Genomic DNA, 22,960 nt, shown 5'->3' on the forward strand with positions numbered 1-22,960 from the left:
ATGTAAACATAAATAAGACAAGAGCAATTAAAAGAAATGAACTAAATCTGTATATCTCAACATGGATAGACATCAAAACATAATGTTGAAGGAAAAAAAAACAAATTGCAGAATTGGTTAATACAATATGAAACAGTTTGGGCTCCATTTTATTCAATTTTGCATCCTTCATTTCTAGGGCAGCACATGCAACGCAGGTACCCACGTAGTAAATATTAATTATTAGTAAATACCTTTGGATGAACAATATGATAATAGAAATGGACACTTTGTACAGTGCTTTATAGCTGTGAAATACTTTTACGTGTAATCTCTTTTCACCGTTTTTGTGTATTTCTCTCCCGAGGCTGATGCTGTTTAAGGGAAGTGATTATGCCTTATGCCTATTCCCAATGCCATGCCCATTTCAATTTTTGTAACCCCTCAGTAAATATTAGCTGAATGAATGAAGGACTTTCTGCTCTAAGTATTATTATTGTTTTGCTAAGGTCTAGGTTGTGAGTACTTAAATGTTTTTCCAAGGCCATGTGGTTGGAATCAGGACTAACAATCAGGTTTTCTGATACTAAATCCAGTGCTCTTTTTATTACACCATTGAAAGAGCTATTGTAAGGACTCTATTAGGGAATCAATATGAGAGGAATAATTATGATGAATTACTGCCCTAACATATCCAATAAATAGACTCCATGTACCTGTGTAATTGGAGAAAATTAAGAACCATAACCAGATCTAGGGCTTGAAATTTATTCTAATCATTGACTGGGGATACTTTGTCACGTGGTCGTTAAAGGGGGTTTATATTATGAAGGAGATATGTGAATTATGAGGGTGTGTAGGATTACACAAGTGAGGGAATGAGTGGGAAGCAGTTTCACTCAAGTAGAACCGCTCTTGCTAAGGTCAGTGGTGACCTTCTAATTGCCTTTGACTACATACACAATTCCTCCCCGGCTTTAGTGACACCTTCCCCCAGTTCTTCACCTGTCCTTCTTGTTTGCCTCCTAAGAAACCCTTCCCTGGCCTGACACGGTGGCTCACGCCTGTAATCCCAGCACTTTGGGAGGCCGAGGCAGGCAGATCACGAGGTCAAGAGATCGAGACCATCCTGGCTAACACGGTGAAACCCCGTCTCTACTAAAAATACAAAAAATTAGCCGGGTGGTGGCGGGCTGCTGTAGTCCCAGCTACTCAAGAGGCTGAGGCAGGAGAATGGCGTGAACCCAGGAGGCGGAGCTTGCAGTGAGCCAAGATCCTGCCACTGCACTCCAGCCTGGGCAACAGAGAGAGACTCTGTCTAAAAAAAAGAAAAAAAAAAGAAACCCTTCCCTATAAAAAAAATGATAATTGCATGAAACGCTAAAGAAAGTTACAAGCATTCTCTGAAGAAAGATCTCAGGAACTACTTCAGACACCTCCACCCTCCACAATTTTATCTTCTCTCCCACTAGGATTGATTGATCTTGATCAATACTTTTACCCTCCACTTGTCTGTTTGGGGTCTGACCTCATTTTCCTTACCCTGTGACAGGTCTCCACTGCCTTTTACTTTCCTAGCACAATTGCTGTGTCCTGAGCAGCTGGAGAAGTCAGGATTACTGCACAGCACCAGCTCTGGACCCTAACTCCCTCAATAAAACCCAGTCAGGGCCACTGATGTTAAATAGCCTTTACAAGAAATAGTCTCTAGAAATTTATTTCATGATACAAGCATTGTTTGCTCATTTTCACACTCCTATCTCAGTCATTTTGTGTATCCCTTAGTTTGTTACATCATACACATTTAGTCATACTAATGTAATAAATGCTTGTTGAGCTGAACGACTACTCATTTTTGTTGAATTGAGGTAGGGCACAGATTCCCTGACACTCTTCTTGCTCAAGTTACAGTCTCATAGTTTTTCTGACACACCCCTAGGGAGTTATTGGAGAAATTCCCATCATTCCCTGCTAGCATAATACAAACTCAGCTCCCTAGAAGATCTGGCACTGCTCCCTGGATCCTCTTTCTTTAACTTTTCTTTCTCACCCTATCATTTGAAGACCATATTTGTAGACCTAAAAATCAGAACGCATGGTCAGACACGTCCTGCTTTCAGATATTAGGGATATTATGAGATATGTAATTGGGCTGACAAAATATTCCCATTGCTTGGACATTTTATTGAATTTGGGGAAGAATAAGATAGAGTTAGTGTAACCAGGACGATCTTGTGTTTGTAGAAGTAGCCCTGGATATGCTCCACTCAAGATGGATGTAGAAATTAAATTATATCCATGGCTTTGTAGTAAACAAGGGATAAATGAAGATGCTTGTATTCACTGTAAGAAAATAAGTTGTCCATGAGATTGAATTAACCAATCAACAGCATGGATGGCTCATGAGAATGAGTATTGGTCGGTTATTTTGTTTCTTCTGGGTAGCCCTAGTGCCAAGGCACAACAAATCCATGAAACATACACAAAGCTTAATGTATAAATGACATTTACAATAGAGGAAAGAAGATAGAAAAACAAAGCAAAAGGGCTACAGGAGAGTAAGTAATGAGCTAACATTAAGTCTTGAAAATATATCTTATTTTTTAATGTGGAAGATAGTGATGCAACATTGAAGGAACTCAAGCAAGGTCAAAGAAGGTCTCGTGCTTGAGGAACGAGTTGATGAAAGGTTGTAGCTTTTAATACATGATGATGAAAAGAGATCTCCTTTTGGGGGGGTGAGTCTCTGATTCCAGTTTTACATTTCTGGAGCAATTAGCAGGACTCCTCTTGGCTTTTCTTGGTCTCCTCTGTTAGAAGAATGTCTCTGATATGTAATATTTGTTTCAAAACCCAAAGAAGCTCGTTTCCTTTTGAGGTTTGCCTTACTTTTTATGTTCTGAAGTTCATTTTGAACCTCAGATTTTGCTCCAAGCCATAAAACTGGTTGGATTGTACTAACATAATGGAGCCGTAATTTTAGCCCACTGTTGGGGGTGGGGAGATAGTTAAGGTGTGTAGTGGCTCTGTGGTTTCTCTGTGGAGTAGAATTCCCTGCAAAGCTTTTCCATGTGGTGTTTTAATAGCTGTCTTAAAACTCTCTGATGCATGGAGCAGAACCGAATTAAGCTCATGTGCTAGATTGGTGGGATGGGCCAAGGACTCTGTGAAAAACGAAAGAAAAACAATCAAACAGCCTAAGCCAGAGGCTACACGGTACAAAGAAGATCCCCAGGACATATCTAAATTCAAAATTCAAAATTACTGCAGCAGTCACCTCTTTTAACCCATTTTTGCAGAACTTTCTACAGGAAATTAGAATATTTCCCTTGCATATATTAATATTTTACATTTACATGGTGCTCAACAAATTTACAAAATGACCCTAAGTATATTCATTCTTGGGTCCTGCAATAATCTTTTGAAAGTTGTATTAATAGATTCATAATTTTAAATGAGAAAACTGAGTCACAAAGATAAGCCCAAGGTCATTTGGCTAAGAAACCACAGAGGCAGAATTTGACACTACCCAAACCTCTCTGCATATCTACACCAGAACTTCAATAATTTTAATTAGTGATCACATTTAATATTTATGAAGACAAGGAAAACCAGCCAGACAGTGTATACATGCATACTAAAGCTGTTTCTAGACTGCTGTGTTTTCATCAGTGAGTATAAGCCATGTACAGTGTTGTCTAAACATCAAAGGAATGCGCTCTTTCTCTAATTCAAATTCTGGGTGATTCAGTGGCATGACTCCTTCCAAAGTGCTGAGTGTGGCTGATAAAATGCCACATACTCAGTCAGCCCTCCCATGCTAAGCATGTGTAAAAATTCTCTTTAGTGTGTGGTTTTGGCTGCTAAGTTCAAGAAACATTTATTGAATGCTTCTATATGCCAGGCACATGGGTGAAGCAGGAAGTTGTCTAGGGGTCTGTTCTGGTATAATTCTAAGGGAGCCTTTTCCACTGGACCAGTCCACAGCCTTAAATACCGCCATTAGCAGAACATTCCTTTGTTAGTCCAGGAGTCACTGGGATTCCTTTTTGGAAATGCAGATATTAGAAGAAATACTTTAAAATGGTCCTAGCACTAAAGCCTCTGGGTGTGTATATATATATATATATATATATCTATAGTCAAATCAACTCTTAAGACTCTGAGCTGAATAGCAGGTAATACCTAGGAGAAGGAGTTAGTAGATTCTGGTTAGGTCTGTAATGAGCCCTGTGAAGCCAGAATATAGCAGCAGGCCAGGAAACGTGTCTTATTGCACTAAGGCTCCCTATCAGAAATAAACTTCAATTTATTTCTTTTGTTTTTATTTTAAGAACTAGCCCTGCATGACATCCGTGTTTTAGACCTTGATGCCCAAAATTGATCAGATTAATATTTGCAGTTCAACCAGCAAACAACTGATTCATTTTCATATTTTTTAAGCCAAGTAAGCAGATCCACATCTCTAATGAAAAGTAGCCTGAGGCTGCTTTCTTCCCCTAGTCCTCTGTATGGCCACCTCAGAGGTGATCATCTTCATAGTCAGCCAGTGCACACAATCTAAAACTCAGTGTCTTCTCATTTGACTCTAATTGATAATTGGTTTGTTTTTATGGTTGGTGATAGGTTCATGTCTCTGGCAGACTTGTACGGGGCACAAAATGACTTGAAGATTTCTCCTGCCACACTCACATTCTCTTCCATAGCTCTGAAAAAATTACTATGTATTCCTTTAGAATTTTCAACATAATATGTTCATGATTCTGGCCCTCTCTTCCAAGGACCCAAAATACTTTAGAAGCATGTCAATTAACAAGTTTATCATTATCAAAGAGAAAATTATTGTAGAAACTCTTGTTCAAACTCATATTTGCCTTTTTGTGATGCAACCATTGATATTCTGATTGATATTTTTTCCCTGGGTCTCCCATAAGCTCTCCACACATGAAGCAGCTTGCATGGACTAACCATGTTTGTTCTAATGACTAACAAGAGCAGAAGCCCCCCAAAATAATATCCTTAAGGATGGCTAGGATTATTGCTAGGTGCTGTGCTCAGAAGAGCTTTCTATAGGTTTTCTCATTCAATCTTCACAACAGTCCCAGTAGACAGGTACTGTCATTATCTTCATTTATGCATGAGGCACAGAGAAGTTAAGTAACTTGCCCAGGGACACACAGCTGGTTTACTGAGATTCAAATCTGGGCTCAGTGAATCAAGCCCAGGCTCCTAATTACTGTGCCACAGTGACCCATGCTTCTTCAACGGGCCACCACAGTATAAAGGAATCTAGTCATTTGTTGGCAGGGGGTGCTTAGGGATCTCCCAGGTCATTGGCCCCAGTGTGCAGATGCCTGAGTGGGGAAGTAGGGAAACGGTCAGGAGGAAAGGAGAGCCCTGGAGTGGTTTGCCCCTGCTCCTGTCAGTGGTCTCTATACTTGCCTTGTCACCTGCTTTTCATAGAGCCCATTTTGAAGGATAGTACTTAAGGCTAGGTCACACCTGAAGCAACATCAGCAGACTCGTCATTATAGATCCACATAGCGCATTGCTGCAGAGTGTGTCTTTGGGATGGGGGTGGGGTTTGTGTGCAATAGAGGGAGTAAATCTGCTTTGCCCTCCTTAATATTTTCTCAGAGACAGCTTTGGTCTTCCCAATGAAAATCATAACTAAGTCAGTCTTAGACATGCAGCTCTTCCTGGGATAGAAGCTGTGATATGCTAGTAAATGTTTAGTAACCTTCTCCAAGTGGACATCTCTGATTTGCAGTGTTTGCCATCGCCTTAGTTTGAATACTCCTACTGTAGCATATTTCAAATTATTAAGGCAATCTCACTGAAGAGAGTTGGGAAGAGCCATGAGCAATCGGCTTCAGCACATCCCTAAACAGAGGTCAAAAGATTAGGGTGAATCAAGCAGTAGTTGCTGCAGGAGGCAGATGTCAGGTTATAGCCCTCTCCCAGATTATGGACCACGACAGCACACACTGTGTGCTGCTTCAGTCTGCCTCCCTTCTCTCCCCACCCCACCCTGATATTCTTCCACCATAAATCAAACTCATAAGAATTTCCAAGGCACCCTGAAAAAAAAAAAAAAAGAAACCACAGAATTTGCAGCCTATAGGTAGTAGGTTGAGAAGGGAAGAGGGAGCAGGCCATCAGGATGCCTTCTGATGGGAGATGGGAGAAAACAGGAAGGAGAGAGAGGGGAGGAATGATTTTATAGGCAATGCAGGTTTGGATGTGAGTCTTTGGCTTTTTTCTCCTATCTGGAGGAGCGTCCTCCTTCCCCTAGCATCTGGTTGCATGTCTAAGTCACTCCTGGGAAATATGTCTAAGCAGAGGAATGGCCTCAAGGCCCAATTCCCAAACCATTGTTACTGACCCCTAGTAGGGACCATGTTAGATCAGATATAGTGTGTTCTCTTCCTAAAGGACTCCAGGGCCATGGACTGAATACCCTGCAGTTTCCTGACATGCTACATTCTAGCACTTTATGATTCGAGGGTCAAAACCATCTCAGGATCCAAATGTACTCCCTGTTGCTTTAAAATATCAGCCAACAGATATTTATGTATAGAGCTCTGCTCCGTTTCCCATTCACTGCCAGGCATCACAAAGTGCAAAAGCATAGAAAACATCATTTCTGACCTAATGAGTTTACAGTCTAGATGAGAAAACATGTTAGCCACATACATGGTCCAATTCCTAAATAAGGATTACTTTAACAGTATAATCTAATTAAGTGAAACTATAGCACTTATAATAAATTGTGAGAGATATATAATTAGAGTCTATCATAATAACTACTTGTTTAGTAAAGACAATAAAGAGATTAGTGCATAGCATGGTCGTTAATAGTATTCTTGTTTATTATATAACAACATATGCCCATTTTTAACATACATTTTCAACCTATTTTACAGTTAGAGTCACACAAATATGATTGTAGCAGCCAGTTCAGTGTAATAAAAATATTTCTTCTGCTGGCCAAAAGCCCATACCAACACTCCTTGCTGATGGAGATCCAAGACTTTTTTTGAAGGAAAAACCTGGTATGAGAAAGACATTCACAAATCCCTGTCCATTTTGCAGTAAATCTACTTAACAAAAAGGTTATCATCTCAGCAGAGTATTGACATAAAGTACAGGTTTGCATATCTGTACAGTGTTAACTAGCTCTTAATAAAACCAGACTTTTTGAATGTTGCATTGATTTTACCTGGGGCATTTGTACCTCTTCTCCTAATAAGGGCGCTGACCACTACTGGTTCATAGAGCTTATCAGGCCCTGTTCAGTTCTGGGTATAGGACTGTGAGACTCTCATCTCGAGTCCTTCAGGGACACAGGCATCCTATCATACTAGCAGAGGCAGTAGAAGAGGGCTTGCAAGTCCTGCCCTTGTCTTTCCCTAAATCAGCAGATTACTGGTGCTAATAGAGGGAAGCAATTACAATCCGATTGTCCAAACGCTACTGTTCACTTGTTTTTGAAAAGGCTTTGCAATTGTTTAAGAATGTGAAATGCCTAAGTAAAATTTGGAGAATTTGCAATATATGAAAGAAAACAGTTGTAAATTTACCCTGTGTCTCTGGGACAGTAGGCTTATGTGAGACAGCCAGTTTCTCTGCATTTACATGAATACTTTCCTGCCTTAGGAGACTACTGTGTAAGTGTCTGGGTTAAGAAGCCCTCCTGCTAGGCCTCAAATTGGGTGAGACTGGTAAAGTAAATAAAAGGAAATGGATTGTGTCCATACATGACTTCATTCCATCCTTTGAATGGCTTTATCAATCACTAGGAGGGGCGAGACTCAGCAATGATCACGTACAATACATGCTTTCAGGTCACAGAGAGCCGACTTGATTTCCTAAGCAGCCGACTTGATTTCCTAAGGTGCTTTCGGTGTGACAGACCCAGACCCTCTTCCTTCACCATTGGATATATCCAGAATAGCTTTTCTGAAATTATTAATCTTTTCTTTCTTTCAGCTCTTGCTACTAATTACACCCAAACTTCTTAAACTATCTTAAACTTAAACTTCTTAAGATAGTTTAAGAAGTTTGGGTGTAATTAGTAGCCTGTGGTGAATTGGGTTGCACACATTATACTTTCATTTGCCCACAATGGTCAACCCTTGTTTTCTCCATACTAAATTTCTTTTTCTGTCCTGTGAACTTAAATTTAAGGACTTCATTTAACTGCATGTTACGATAGGATACGGGTGGAGGGGTGTTTTTGATTGTATTTTGCCAAATCTAATCTGTGTCTGATTTTTTTCAAGCTTTTTATTTCTAAAAGTGCCGCCTGTTGGTGGAAGTTTGGAATCTCTGGTTACCCTGAAATACTAAGAGAAACACTCAGAAATTGTATTTGCAGAGAATTGCTTATTTAACTATGCTGTCCAATTAGACATGGGGAAATGACTTGTTCTTCATTAGTTGAATATTGCACATTTGCTAGCATCTCACTGCCCCCTGCTGCAGCTCACAATGAGTGCATCCTTCTCTGTAGGCATTCTCAGTTTGTGTTATTATTGTCTGACTGGTCCTTGTCATGCTTGCTCAGGTTCTGGCCATATGATTAGACACTAAACCATAACTCTGACAAAGTTATGAGTCCTGTTTTGCCACATAGATGCAATTTTAAAGCACACATTTAGTGGGCAAGAGAGCATAGATGGGAAACTGGGACAGAGCTAGACTCTTAAGACCCCTTGAAATGGGGAGATGTGGCCTGGAACCCAGCTCTCCTAGAGAGCTCTAAACAAATCTGAACCTGCTCTCGCCTGGGCAGACTGTCTCAGAGTGACTTCAAGGACCCACAAGTTTTGGTACAGTGCCATGACTTGGAGGAACAATTTTATGTTAAGATGTCTCCTGGAGCAAAGGAAGGAACAAGAGCTTTGCCCTTGAAAGAAAGAACCTTGGGAAATTTCTTTAACCTCTTTGATCCTTTGTAAAATTATAATTTTTAAAAAAGTAATCATATGATGTTTTAAGGATTTAATACCTAATGTCTTTTTTTCTTTTTTCTTTTTCTTTTTTTTTTTTTTTTTTTTTTTTGAGATGGAGTCTCGCTCTGTCACCCAGGCTGGAGTGCAGTGGTGCGATCTCGGCTCACTGCACTGCCTCCTGGATTCATGCCATTCTCCTGTCTCAGCCTCCCAAGTAGCTGGGACTACAGGCGCTCTCCACCACTCCCGGATAATTTTTTGTATTTTTTAGTAGAGATGGAGTTTCACCATGTTAGCCAGAATGGTCTCGATCTCCTGACCTCGTGATCTGCCCGCCTCAGCCTCCCAAAGTGCTGAGATTACAGGCATGAGCCACCATGCCCAGCCTACCTAATCTATTTTTGAAGGCCTATACACATGTATACATTTGAGATAAATATTTCCCTGATAATTTTATTATGACCAAATAATCTATTAGGTGCAATTTAAGGATTATGGAAAGACATTCTGAGCCCAAAGACTTATTCCCAAAACTGTTCTGAAATGATCACAAAGTTGTAAGCCATGTCTGTGGTCTCCATGAGGTTCTGCCAAAATGACCTTGAACAAGTCATTTAACTTTTTTGGACCTTTGTGTTTCCATCTATAAGATAATAGTGAACCTATCTTGTAGGGTAACTTAGGGATTCAATGAGATAACATATGCCTGACACATGGCAGATTCACAATAATCATTAGTTCCCTCTTGCACCTCCTCTCTTCTTTTTTTTCTGGTCTGAAATGGTCAACACCTGCCTTGACACCAAATACTAATAAGTAGATGGGTAATGGACTACAATACCCTCTTTCTCAGTTGCCTCCCAAAGAGCAGAAAGACAGCCTTTTCTTGTCACCATTAACTTTCAAATATTGGCAAGGAAACTTGCAGTGGACAGCGGGATAAGGGGGTAAAGGTGGTTATTAAAATCTTCAGTTTTGGAAGGTGTAGCCACCAGGAACTTCAAGGTATTGCCTGTCCCGTAACTGTGTGTACTTTATTGTGAAATGAAAGAGATTTTTCCCCTTTAATGATGACTACAGTTGCAGCTTTGACTGAGGAAGCAGACAAGAGAAAAAAGGCATCTAATTCAGGAAAGGTCATTACACATTATACATATCGTATCTACTTTTAAAAGTCAGAATGTTTAAAAAATAAATGGTCAGTCTTCCCCTGGTGAATTTAGAGACAAAAGAATGTTTTTAACTCATTGTAACAGAGGAAACCACACAAAGTCACACCTACCTGCATGCATGCATGCACACACACACTTTGCAAGTAAAATATACATTTTTATGCTTTTACATGTGTTTTTTGTTTTGGTGGTAGCCTTGAGAATTGGATGAGTCTTGTTAGGTAGTTAGTAGACTTCCATGGAACTAAATAAGAAGGATTTAAGGACAATTGCTCTTTGATGGTAAGAAAGAATTTATACTAAAGTATTTTCTCCCACCTATACCCTAGTTTTGTCATCAACCTGATTATAAACTGGGCAGAAACCAGAGGAACCACATAAAATGATGCATTTTGTTAAATTTGTGTGACCTTTTCAAATCTTAGACATTGTTTTGGTATTCACCAGGAGACCATTTTACTATATTTGAATCAGACCTCTAGAGAGGAGCTAGAGAGTTGCTTAGATATTGCCCTGTCCAACCCCTTTATTTTATGAATGGGGAAGCTAACCCCCAGAGAGGTCACATGACCAGAGTGCCCTCCCTTATTATTCCCTCTCTTTTCTGATGTCTTTATCGTATTTGTTTGTTTCATTTCTCCCTAAAATTGTTAGTGTTCAAAAGCAGGAATACTGATTTGCGTGAGTAGCTCTTTCCTCAGCACCTCACAGTGGGTAATGTGAGGTAATCCAGTGAGCGCCATTCTTAATCTCCCAATAGAAATTACAATTACAATAAACAAAGAGAAAAAAGTACTGAATGTAATTCTTTAGTAACTAATTTTTTTTTAATTATTTGGTGCGAAATTTCATGTCCAAGTGTAATATTTTTGCCCATTTCTTGGGAGTGGAAAGGACTCACTTGTGAATTAGCAATAAGATTCTTGTGTTACATTAAGAGAAAAAGATGTGGTTCAGTTCTCATTTGGCAGCTCATCCAATATGACCCAACATTTAACAGTTTTTTTTCAGCTGCTTTTATATTCCTACCACTATTTAGAGTCTTGGGATATACCAGGGAACAAAATAAAGATTCCTGTGTTTTGAGACTACATCTTAATGTATATTTGTGACATAGGAATGAACGATTGCTTTCCAACACCAGATTATTCTTGGACAACATTCTAGTGAAAGTGTTGTTTTAAAAAATTGTCTTCCTCAAAATAAAAGGACTAGTTTCTCCAGAAAATTGTTTTTTGGTCAAGTTGCATGAAATTTGGCACAATACTGCCACCTTGCGGCTACTTCATTCAGAAAACCACATACATTACAAGGTCACCTCTGTCTTTCAAGTAAGATTTACAGGAAAATTATTCTGTTTCTCAGTGGAAATAGTTGACACAAAATGACCTATTCAGGAATATTTAAAATCTAATTCCATCTGATTTTTAATAGAACGATTGGCAGGCCTCCATTGTTTTTGTGGTTGGGAACCAGATTGAAGATGATCTTCTCATCCAAGCCCTTACCGTGGCTGTCCAGGTCCCTCAGCGTAAACTCTTCAGTATGGTATCGTGGCAAGACATTCTCCAGCAGGTACCTGTCCCTTCCTATCTCAAAGCCACCTGAAGACTTTTTTACTTAAAATAATAGAATAGAATTATAAAATAAACTATCATATTCTTGGGCTCTTTTGTAAATTTTGATGGATTATTTTAAGTAACTATTTAGCCAAAATATATTTGAGTTGTTCAATCTGGAAGAATTTATTTTTGTTTATTAATTTTGTTAATTCAATATTCATTTATTTGACAAAGATTTCTGAGGTCATACCAGGCACCATGCTAGGTTCTGTGACAAAATATTTAATTCAAGTTAAATAATTATAAAAGACTAGACTATTTAAGATTCCAGGGAGGTACATGACTAATTGGAAAATGAAGGCTACAGAGAATCATAGCCGTCAGAGGTCAGAGGATATCAATAATATAGAAAAGATCTGCCAGATGGCACATACCCATACAATTACTGACAGCTTACAAAGTAACTATAAATATTTTACTTAATTCATGGGTACCTCTTTCTTGCTAGGTTTCCCAACCCTTCAGATCACCTAGATATCTGAAAGTTACATATATCTAAGTATTCTTCAATTAAGGCTTTTTTCATCATAAGTAAATTTAATTTTCTTACAGATTAATGAAATAAATACACTTGTTGGATCCGCTTCATCTAAAAAGGCAAAAAAACCTGTAGGAGGTAATGCTCCTTTGTATTATGAGGTAAGTGAACGTGTTTATAGAAGAGATTTTTGTGTTTTTAGAAAAAAGAATTGAAGTAATAATTTGATAGCCATTTTTAAATTTCATTCTTTGAAAATAAATGCCTGCTCCTCATTGGAGATATTTGTTCCCGATGGTGAACACACACACACACAAAATCTGCCTCCTTTTAAAATTTTAAAATTTCAAAATTTCCCTTTACAAATAAAATTTCCTAGATCGTTTATACCATCACTGCATCTAATTGAAATAATTGAAAAATATAAATCAGAAACTTCTATACACACAAAGTATTGGGTCATACTTTCTCATGATAATTGCTGAGTATGTGACAGCATTAAGGAGAGTCATATGATCAGTATATTACAAAGTGTTCGTTTCTCGAAAAAAAACAATGTAAAAATGCGCCAGAAAGTGTTTCTTGTGTAAGACAGAGGTACAGTTGGAATGATTTTCCATCAGTTTGTGAACTTGGTGCACGGTTTACATCCCACTTTAATCGATATGAAAATAATGATACTCTTCGGATTAATGGTCCGTTCCATTTCCAACAGCTGCTTAGTATAAAGTCTGGCTTGGCTGACCCAGTGGGCTTGTGCAAAGGACGTAGGACTCATTCCCCATATGAGGGGATTTCCTCTCACCCTGCCTTGTTAATATCTAACTTACAGCTTTCAAGAAACTATAAAAATCCAGTGATTAATTAGAATATCACTTAAAATTTGTCAGGCACTGTTTTATGGCTCAGCCGACCTAAAACATAAAGAGTTTTGAATCTTTCTAAGACGAACTTGTTTGCACTTTATTTCAGTGATGACTAATAAAGTTTTTATGTGTCTCAGGTCTTGGGTGCTTACATACGGTCTATTTAGTATTGCTCGAGTACTATCTGAACACGTTTCATTGGATTTATTCACAATAGACAGTGCTGTGAATTTTGTAGCATTAACTCTTGCTACACTGCGCTCACCATCATGCCAAAGTTATCTGTGCTCTTGCAGTCAAATAATATACTTTGTCTCTTTTATAATGTTCCGAATGTGTGTGCTCCACTTGAAACATTATGTGATACATGGATTTAAAATACTGGAATTTTTCTTCTGAGTGGCTATAGAAATCCACATCCAATTCTCAGGCCTGGGATCAATTAACCCCCCAAAAGATTCTTTCTTCTTCACAGATACTCAGTAAAAATCAGAAATGATAGCAGGCTAGTTTTGATGTCTAGTCTGGACAGGCATTCTGACTTGGATGTGGGATAGCACAAGATTACAAACCCAGAGTTAAGTTAGAAAGCCATTCCTCTCCAATATGTGCTGCGACTCTTGGTTGCATATTCTTCACTCAGGGGAGGTCCATTTCACATCTGGCTCTACCACATTCTTCCAGTGGAGCATTTGGGCAATAAGCCTCCCACACTCGCTCACATACACTCTTCTGAATGGTTCCAGAAGAAAAGAGAAGGTGGGTGGAGTGCCATGGAGACTGAACCTGAGGTGCACCAGACATTCATTAATGCCAGTCGCTGAAGCAAAACTAATAAAGACCATAAAACAAATTCAGGCTCCTTGTCAGCATCAGCCAAGGACAGGTTGCACATCTGGAGAAGAGGGGAATATTTCCCATCTCAGTCCCTTCACACTTAGGACCTGCTCAAGCACTCTGTTACCTGGTACCTCATCCCAAGTGAATTGAAAAGTCACTGGCAACGCCTGCAGAGCTGCATGGTAGTTGTGAGTGGTAGCCATGGAATAGGCCCAGAAAGTCTCTTGGGACTTCTGGACCTTTGAGACATGTGGACAGTGTGCTCATGAATCTATTTCTGTGTAGAATCTTGCATGGTTGTAGCAACTAATGAGAGGTGAAGCTGGCTAGGCTTCTGGGTCGGGTGGGGACTTGGAGAACGTTTCTGTCTAGCTAGAGGATTGTAAATGCACCAATCAGTGCTCTGTGTCTAGCTAGAGGATTGTAAATGCGTCAATCAGCAGTCTGTAAAAATGGACCAATCAGCACTCTGTAAAATGGACCAACCAGCACTCTGTAAAATGGACCAATCAGCACTCTGTAAAGTGGACCAATCAGCAGGATGTGGGCAGGGCCAAATAAGGGAATAAAAGCTGGCCACCTGTGCTAGCACCTGGCAACCAGCTCCTGTACCCTTACCGGAAGGTTTGTTTTTTCACTCTTCATGATAAATCTTCCTGTTGATCACTATTTGGATCTGCACCAACTTTAAGAGCTGTAACACCACGAGGTCGGTGGCTTCATTCTTTGAAGTCAGTGAGACCAAGAACCTACCGGAAGGAACCAACTGCGGACACACTAGGAGGCTTGATAGAGGTAAACTCCTGAGGAGCAAAAGTCTTGCTACATCCCATTTCTCAAAGGAAACTCTGCACTGTGGGAGAAGAGAAAATCTAACAATTCCTTATGTTACATGGTAACTTTTTAGAAACCTCCATTTTGGAGATAAGGAGCTCACAATATAACAGCCATGCACTTAAACACCTTTATTTACTTCTGCTTGTAGAGTACTCTCGTTAGCCTTAAATCAGAGCCTAGTTATTCTTATTTTAAGCACAATTTTAACCAATTTGGCTTTCTGGTTTCCTAGCCTGTGGTTGATTAGAAGCAGCAAACTAAAGTGAGACTTCTCTATAGTGTACTTCATCCATGAGTAGTAAAATAGTGTCAGAGCCTCATTACATATTTCCAATAATGACTCGAAATGTCTGGGCTAGCAAAGACTGCATTCCTAAGTGATTTGCTCAAGTTTTCATTTGGATGGCTTGGTGTTGTGTACACACAGCCTCATTATGAAATTGTGTAATTTCCCCTGAAACCTTAGAATTTCATCTAGCCATGGCATTGTGTATATGAAAGTCTTTATTTATAAACCATAGTTCTTTGAAAAACTGCTTAGATTTGTGCTAATGTAGTTCTGTAGAGACGTAGCTGCAGCAGCTCATTTGTTCGTTCACATTCTCTTTTTGGAAACCATGTTTTGCTCTAGCAGAAACTACTTCAAGAACTCATGTGGGAATGAGAACAGAATATTCTTCTTTGTGTATATTCTCAGGAATGTTGGCTACTGCTTTATTATTATCATCATCATTATTATTTTTTAATAATGAGGATGAGGATGACCCCATTCACTGGCATATAAGCACCATTTCCCACATGTGAATCCTATTTGGGGATATGGACATATTTGAAAATATACACTTATTGCCTGCATTATATAGTAGCTGGTTTTACCAAATATTAACAAACGTACTCGTTAAAGCACTAGTGCCAGGCACTATCAGACAATGAAGAGAGAGGAAGGAATATTAATATTATAAAGACTCTAACCTCAAGAAGCAAAGACTGTAAGCTCAAGAAGCTTAAGAACAAGCTAGAGGGGAAAAAAAAGAACAAAATATATATGGACGTAAGCCTGGCACGTGGTAGGCATTCAATAATAGTGCTGAATAAGTGAATAACACAATGAAGAAAATAGTGAAGTTCTTGAGAAACAGGTAAAGTGTATAAGAATTCAAAGGAAGATGAGATTATCATTAGCTGGGGTAGTTGGCAGGGAGGGGTGAGACCCAGAGGCATTTTTGTGGAAACATTGCCATTTGAAAGGAAAGGACCTGATAATTTTGATCTTTTACATATATTACATCAGTTAGCCCGCATCACCATTCTGAAAGGAAATATAAAATCCCCATTGTACGCACGGGGAAATGGAGGCATAGAGAAGGTGGGAAGTCTGCTCACTAGCAAAATGAAGAATTTGGGTTTAACCAAAGGTAAACCTGTAGCACCAAGTTTTTCTACTTTATCACCAACCAAGTAATCTTTCACTGGTCTACCCCTTGGATGGGTAGATCTTGACTTTCAAATGTGGAAGAGGGCATTCTAAGAAAAGGGAATAGCTCAAGCAAAGCCATAGGAATGGGAGAAGACCGAATTAATGTGTACTAAATTTGTAGTTACATGGTATAATATATACTAAATAGGAAAGATGAATTCCGTACATATTTTAATTGCAACATTAAAATCCTAAAGGTGGAAATCTATGAGGAAACATTTCAAACACTGGAAAAAGTACATGCTTTAGATTCATGCCTGAACTTAAGTATACTTGCTACCTATGCACAGATAATTTTCTGTGTATATATGCTTTATGGCCCACATAGAGAATCTGACCTGTTCATTTACAGTTATAGTCAGTCAGTCCTGACCAAAATTAAAAAGGAAAATATCAGTAGTCATTCAAAACCAACTGAAATGTTCTCGATGAGAGAGTTCTATGTGTACCATAAATGCAAAGATTCTCCCAGTTGTGACTAAATCTGATACACAGTAAGTGAACTTTATGGAATAAATGTGCAAATTTTAGGTTTGACATTATCACTTTGGTAAATCAGAAAGAAAAAGCTACGAGTTGATAGGGGTTTACTTATCCAATTTATCTGAAATCAGAACCAACCATCCTAAAAGTTTTTAAATTCCACTTCATGTTTCTTTTCGTTTCATGATGGTGATCACCATGCCTCCCAACCAGGAAATGAGGCTTCATGCACACAAATGGGCTGTGATTTATGTGCCTGTGACTTATTTATAAAAGACGCATTAGGTCATCACAAAATAAAAAAAAAATGAAAAGCTTACTGAAACAAAAATTGTCTATAAAGAATAAAAGTTCGTATGCTCTAGTTGATGACTCACTTATTTCAAAACAATTTTCCAAGTTTCTGTACAATAAAGAACTTGAACTATCCTAAACATTATGTGATATGGTACAATTTTATAAATGCAAATAATTATTAATTTTCCTTTTTACTCCTGTCAGTAAAAAAATTCTCATATTTTTAAGAAAATAATTTTTAAAATAACTTTTTAACAAATATATCTTAAAATGTTTCTATGGGCCTTTCTTTCTATTGCAACCGGGAGACCATCAAATGTGGAAATATTTTTCTGATATTAGATTTAAAAATAATGGGCCAAATGCAGTTTCATAAAATGTAGGATGCAAATTAGATCTTCAGATCTAATGCATTTCACCATACTTTAAGACACTATGCTAGTGCATCAGATTAGTATGCCCAGATGTAATAGTTCTATTTTTTGACTTCTGTTTCCTGGATGTATAGATACTTTTCTCAGGTCTTTTCCAACATGCATTTATTAGTAATTGACAAGTGAGAACACAGGCTTAATTATAATCTATTTTGCCACTCTTTTTCAGATTCCTGATACGAAACTCATTTTTTAAACAGTGCCTTGAATTAATAGTGAATTTAATAGAATTGTAAGCCCTTATATTGGGGGTGGCCCTTGTCAGAATGAAAAATGGAAAACTCATGCTTCAGAGATAGGTACAAATAATATGTGAAAACATTTAAGAGGTTTGAAGTTATTAAAATGGCAGCTCTACTGGGAACAGAGAGAGCAGTATGTCATGGAAGAAACGAAGGAAAAGGGAGACAGGAAGCATTCTCTGGCCTTTTCAATCCCGCGCTTTAAAACAAAACAAAAAAATTCTGGAAGAATTGGAAGCTAGCCAACCTAATGCCGTTATTTCATAGAGCTTAGGGACACACCAGGAAATTACAGGCCAGTTAGTTTAACTTCACTTGTAGGGAAAGTATTAAAAACTGCTGCAGGAGATCAAGTAAAAGGATGCTTAGAAAAGCACAGCTTGATTAAGGCAAGCCTGGTCAACGTGATTTTCGGAAAGGGAAGGTCATGTCTTAGGAACTTGTTGAAATTCTTTGAAGCTATTATGGCCAGTACAGTCTTCAAAGAATACAGCAAGACTCAGAATCTGCGGATCTTTCCGTTCCACATCAGTCCTTCAGGGATGCCTACAGAACGTGGCCCACATCAGGGCCTCGGCACTCCACGTTTAGAAACCACTATCAAAATAGCAGAAATAACCCCTGATGGAACATTTTTTAAAGCTGGAACCAATTAATACAACCTGATATTTATAAATGTAAAATAATGAGACTTGGAACAAAATTTAGGAATATCAAGCTGTAACAACGAAGTGCTACATTGGGACTATAAAAACAATCTAGGAGTTCTTGTGCCAAAATCTGGGTTTTGGAGGCATTTCTTACCAGAAGAAGGAAAGAAGAGGAGAAATAGTAATGCTAGAAACAGTTATAAAGGGCTATGAAGAGTTGCAAGTGAATGACTTTTGTCAATATGGGGAAAAGAGCAGTCAGATGTGTTAACAGCCCTGGGCCCCCACGTTTCTGGAGGGCGCCAAAGCAGCCCAGCAGAGAAAGTCAAGTTCAAGCTAGTCACTGAGGGGCAGAAGGTCAGGGCTCCATTGCTTTAGGAATGGGCTCCCAGGGTGTGAATATGTTTGCCTCCCAGATCAGAAACCTGGAGTTCTATTTTCAAAGAAAAGCAGAACTCAAGTAAAGGCATTCAAAAACAATTCAAATCATGCCCCAGCTCTCTTCCACCCTGGGGAACAGGCAGCTGGCCAAGCCCATGTGGCAAATAGTTAGCAGTCCAGGAGAGGGGAGGTGGACACTGGGGAGGTATGGTGGTGATGCAGTGGAGCCTGGGATCCAGCAGCAGGAAGCCCATGCCACACAAGGACTGGGTTGCTGGCTAGGACCTGCAGGCAGTGGGCAAGGCAGGAATTTCATCAGGAATTCCAGGACAGACCTCAGTGGAGGGCCAGCCACAATAATAAAGTGAGGTTCAGCTAATGAAGAGAAGTCATCACAGCTTCTCCTCCAGGCTGGGCTGGGGTGGTTTCTGAAACCTCTTAACACCCTATACTCTATGAACACCAAGATTGGAGGGGTGCTGGGGAAGGAATCAAGAAGACTGTATCATTCTATTTCTGTATTTAAAACTGTGAAAAATCAATAATTACATAGGATGATAATAAAAGTTACCACTTATTGAACACATGTATTCCAAGTCTTGTGTGCTGGGTAGTTCATATATATCAACTAACCTAATCTCTTTTTTTTTGGCTTACTTTTTTCTTTTTGTGGGGAACAGGAGTGCGCTATGTTGCCCGGGTAAGTCTGGAACTCCTGGGGCTCAAGCTATCCTCCCACCCCTGCCAGCCCAATTACTGGGATTATAGGTGTAAACCACGACACCTGGCTAACTTAACCATCTTAACAACCTTTCAGATACTTATGAATGATGAAATTTGATTCAGACTGGTTAGGTAACTTGTTAACTCAGAAGACTGTTTTTTCTACTTGCATCACACACAAGCTGAGAATAAATAGTTTAAATTCTGGAAGTGACTGTTGTGGTTTAATATGTCTTCAATATAAGCTACTGCTAGTTAATAATCTCTCAGTAGTTCTGTGATATGTTTATTACTTTTCCTTCTACTCAGGCAAAAACAATGAAGGTATATCTGCAGATGATGAAGAGACCAAATAATTTCAGTGGGAGCTTTTAAGCCACTTCGATGAGTGGCTTTTGCCCACATGTTTGGGTCAACAGGGTTTTTTAATTCTTATGGTTAACATTTATATGGTTAAGTGACTATGTCTTTTCTTTGGAGGATGAAAGAAGGAAAGGTGAAAATAAGAGGGAAGTTAATACATATTCAGCAGAGATGAAAGTGTGGAGAGAACTTTCTAAAATCTCACTAATTAAAACTAATTAGTGAGAGCTAAATTCATCTCCAGAGTACCTACCACTAGTTTGGTGAGCGACATACCTAGTGGTTAAAAGTATGGAACCAAACCAGACTGCCTGGGATCATGTCCTGGTTCCACTGCTTACTAGCTGTGTAATCTTGCACGAGTTACATAACCCTGCTGTACCTCTATTTTCTCTTTGTAAAATCCTCGTAAATGATAGTGTCTATCTTATAAAGCTGTAGTAGTGATTACATGGGATAGTAAATATAAAATACTTATTACCTGGCACAAACTTAAGTGTCCATAAAGTTTAGCTATTATTATTACTATTATTTTTAAAATTTCTATTCTCAGCAATGTTCAACATCAGAACATGAAAATACTAGAAACCCATTTATGAGCAGGCTTTAAATTTTTTTTATTATGGTAAAAATATGTAACATAAAATTGCCATTTTAACCATGTCTAAGTGTATAATTCAGTAGTGTTATATATAGTCACTTTGTTGTGCAACCAACATTCACAACTTTTTCATCTTGCAAAACTGAAGCTCTATATCCATTAAATGACAACTCCTGATTTCTCCTGCACCCCAGCCCCTGATGACCACTGTTCTATTTTCTGTTTCTATGAATTTGACGACTCTGGATATCTCACATAAATGGAATCATATAGTATTTGTCTTGTTGTGCCTGGTTTGGCATAATGTCTTCAAGGTTCATTCATGTTGTACCATGTGTCAGAACTTCCTTCTTTATTAAAGCTGAATAATATTCCATTGTATGTATATACCACATTTATCTTATCCATTTATCCATTAGTGGACACATGGGTTGCTTCCACCTCTTAGCTCTGCTATGAACATGGGTGTTCAGATTGTGAGGAGGTTTTTCTCTAAATGGAGTGTGATTACTGAAAGTTAAGTGGACATTTAATTAAGCAAGTAAGGGAAGAAAAGAAGTTAATCAGTGGTCAAACGATATTTGCACTGTCCCATTATACTAGTCGTCATGGCCATGATGGAGACTAATATACATTCTTCTTCTTTGTTATGTCATGTAAGGGGTCAACGTGACTGAACACCCTAAGAAACAAACAGCAGTAGTAACCATTTCTAAAATAAATAATTTTAAAAATAAAATTCCATATTTATGTAAAAAGATGATTTTCACACCGCTTATTAAATCTTCATGTGACCTGGGCAGAACAGCTAAAATTAATCTCCATAGTGCAAATGAAGAAATGGAAGCCCAAAAACTTAAATGATTTGTTCACAGTCACCAATGGAATCAGTGTCAGTTCTTCTAATAGTCCAGAGCTTGCTCTACACCTAGCAGAAGGCAGTTCTCATTCATTAAAAAGTTCTTGCTCATTTATTTACCACAAGAAAATTGTATATAATGGATAAAAATTTGTTCTATTACATATACATTTATTTTAATGTGCATTAAAAAATAAAATTAGACTAACCTGCAACTCCCCCAACACTGTGCTTGGGACAGAGCTACCTTATTTTTTTAAAACTTGATTTACAGTCAGCTTAGAGAAAATGATTAGGTTTATAGTATAGGCGGTACATAGCTTTGGCTAAATCATCAAATGATATTCAATGACTAAGGTTTAGGAAATGTTTCATTTTCATGCATTCCATAAATATTCAAAAGTCTATTATGTACAAAATCTATGATTGGATTGACCTTGGTGAACAAAATAGTTATAACTGCCTGGCCTCATATAATTTACATTTGAATGGGGGAGACGGACATTAAGCAAAACTCAAACAAGCAAACAAATATATACACAATTTTGAGTTAGGTTCATTGCTTTAAATCAGAGAGAATTATTGAGGAAAACACTGTAGGCTGAGTGTTTGGAGATGAATGAAAGGAAAAGAAGATCCAACTGAAAAGAGCAAGGGAAAATATTCAGGCAGAGGGTGCAAAAACCCTAAGGCAGGAATAAAGAAGGCCCGGGGTGCCTGTAGCACTGAGAGTGGGAGACAGGAGAAGCCCGAAGAAGCCACATCTTCTGGCTGGTGAGTCCTTGTTAAAAAGGAGTTTGCAGTTTTGCTTCATAAGAAATAGCCATTAAGGCTTTAAAGAGGAGAGTGACACAATTAAGTTCTTTTAAAAAATATTTTCTGGCTGCCAAGTGAAGAATAAATTAGGATGAAGGCAGGCAAACATGGAAATGAGGAGACCAGTTAGGAGGCCACTGGGGGTATCCAGGTGGCAATGGGGAGAGCACACAGATTCAAGGAGAACATTTAGAAGGAAGAATTTGGTAGATCAGTGCCCTTGTGAGATGTGAGGGGTGAAGAAGAAGCTATCAAGAGTGAATCCCATAGTTCTGGCTTGAGAAACTGAATAAAAATATCCTTTGTTTCTTTTTTTATGTTTTATAGTTTCATTCCTTTTTATTGTAAATTGACATTTATAATTGAATACATTTATGGGGTAAAATGTTGTGTTATAATTTATGAATACAATGTGGAATAATTAAATCAAGCTAGTTAACATATCCATTACCTCAAACATTTAACATTTTTTGTGGTGAGAACATTTGAAATTTAACAATTTTGAAATGTACAATTCTCTATTATTAACTATAGTCACTACACTGTGCAAATTCAAAAAAAGAAAAAATGTATTTTTCCTTTTAAACAAATTTTCTACCTTTTGACTATTGTCTTAGTCTGTATTCTGTTGCTTAAAACAATACCTGAAATTGGGTAATTTATAAAGAAAAGGAATTTATTTTTTATGGTTAAGGAGGCTGAGAAGTCTCGGGTCAAGGGCACCCATCTGGTGGGAGCCTTCTTCCTGGTGCAACTCCACGAAGAGTCCTGACGTAGCACAGGAAATCACATGGCAAGGGGGCAAATATGCTAATATGCCAGCTCAGGTCCCTCCTCCTCTTTTTATAAAGCTACAAGTTCCCCTCCTGTGATCATCTATTAA

At 38.4% G+C, this 22,960-nt stretch overlaps 1 protein-coding gene across 9 annotated transcripts in view; it reads left to right on the forward strand.

Moving 5' to 3' along the window:
• The window catches only part of SPAG17 (sperm associated antigen 17), a 248,047-nt gene that overhangs the window by 21,761 nt on the left and 203,326 nt on the right, over positions 1–22,960 (forward strand). For all 9 annotated transcript variants that reach the window (XR_008512558.1, XR_008512547.1, XM_054528865.1 and 6 more), the window contains exons 2-3: positions 11,543–11,683; positions 12,283–12,369. Coding sequence is in view for 7 of the 9 variants with exons in the window: in XM_054528865.1 (XP_054384840.1) it covers positions 11,543–11,683; positions 12,283–12,369 (228 nt within the window). In the remaining 2 variants the exon portion in view is untranslated. The remainder of the gene's footprint in view (positions 1–11,542; positions 11,684–12,282; positions 12,370–22,960) is intronic.

This window comes from Pongo abelii, chromosome 1, assembly GCF_028885655.2.
Source record: "Pongo abelii isolate AG06213 chromosome 1, NHGRI_mPonAbe1-v2.0_pri, whole genome shotgun sequence".
In the NCBI taxonomy this organism is placed as follows: Eukaryota; Metazoa; Chordata; class Mammalia; order Primates; family Hominidae; genus Pongo; species Pongo abelii.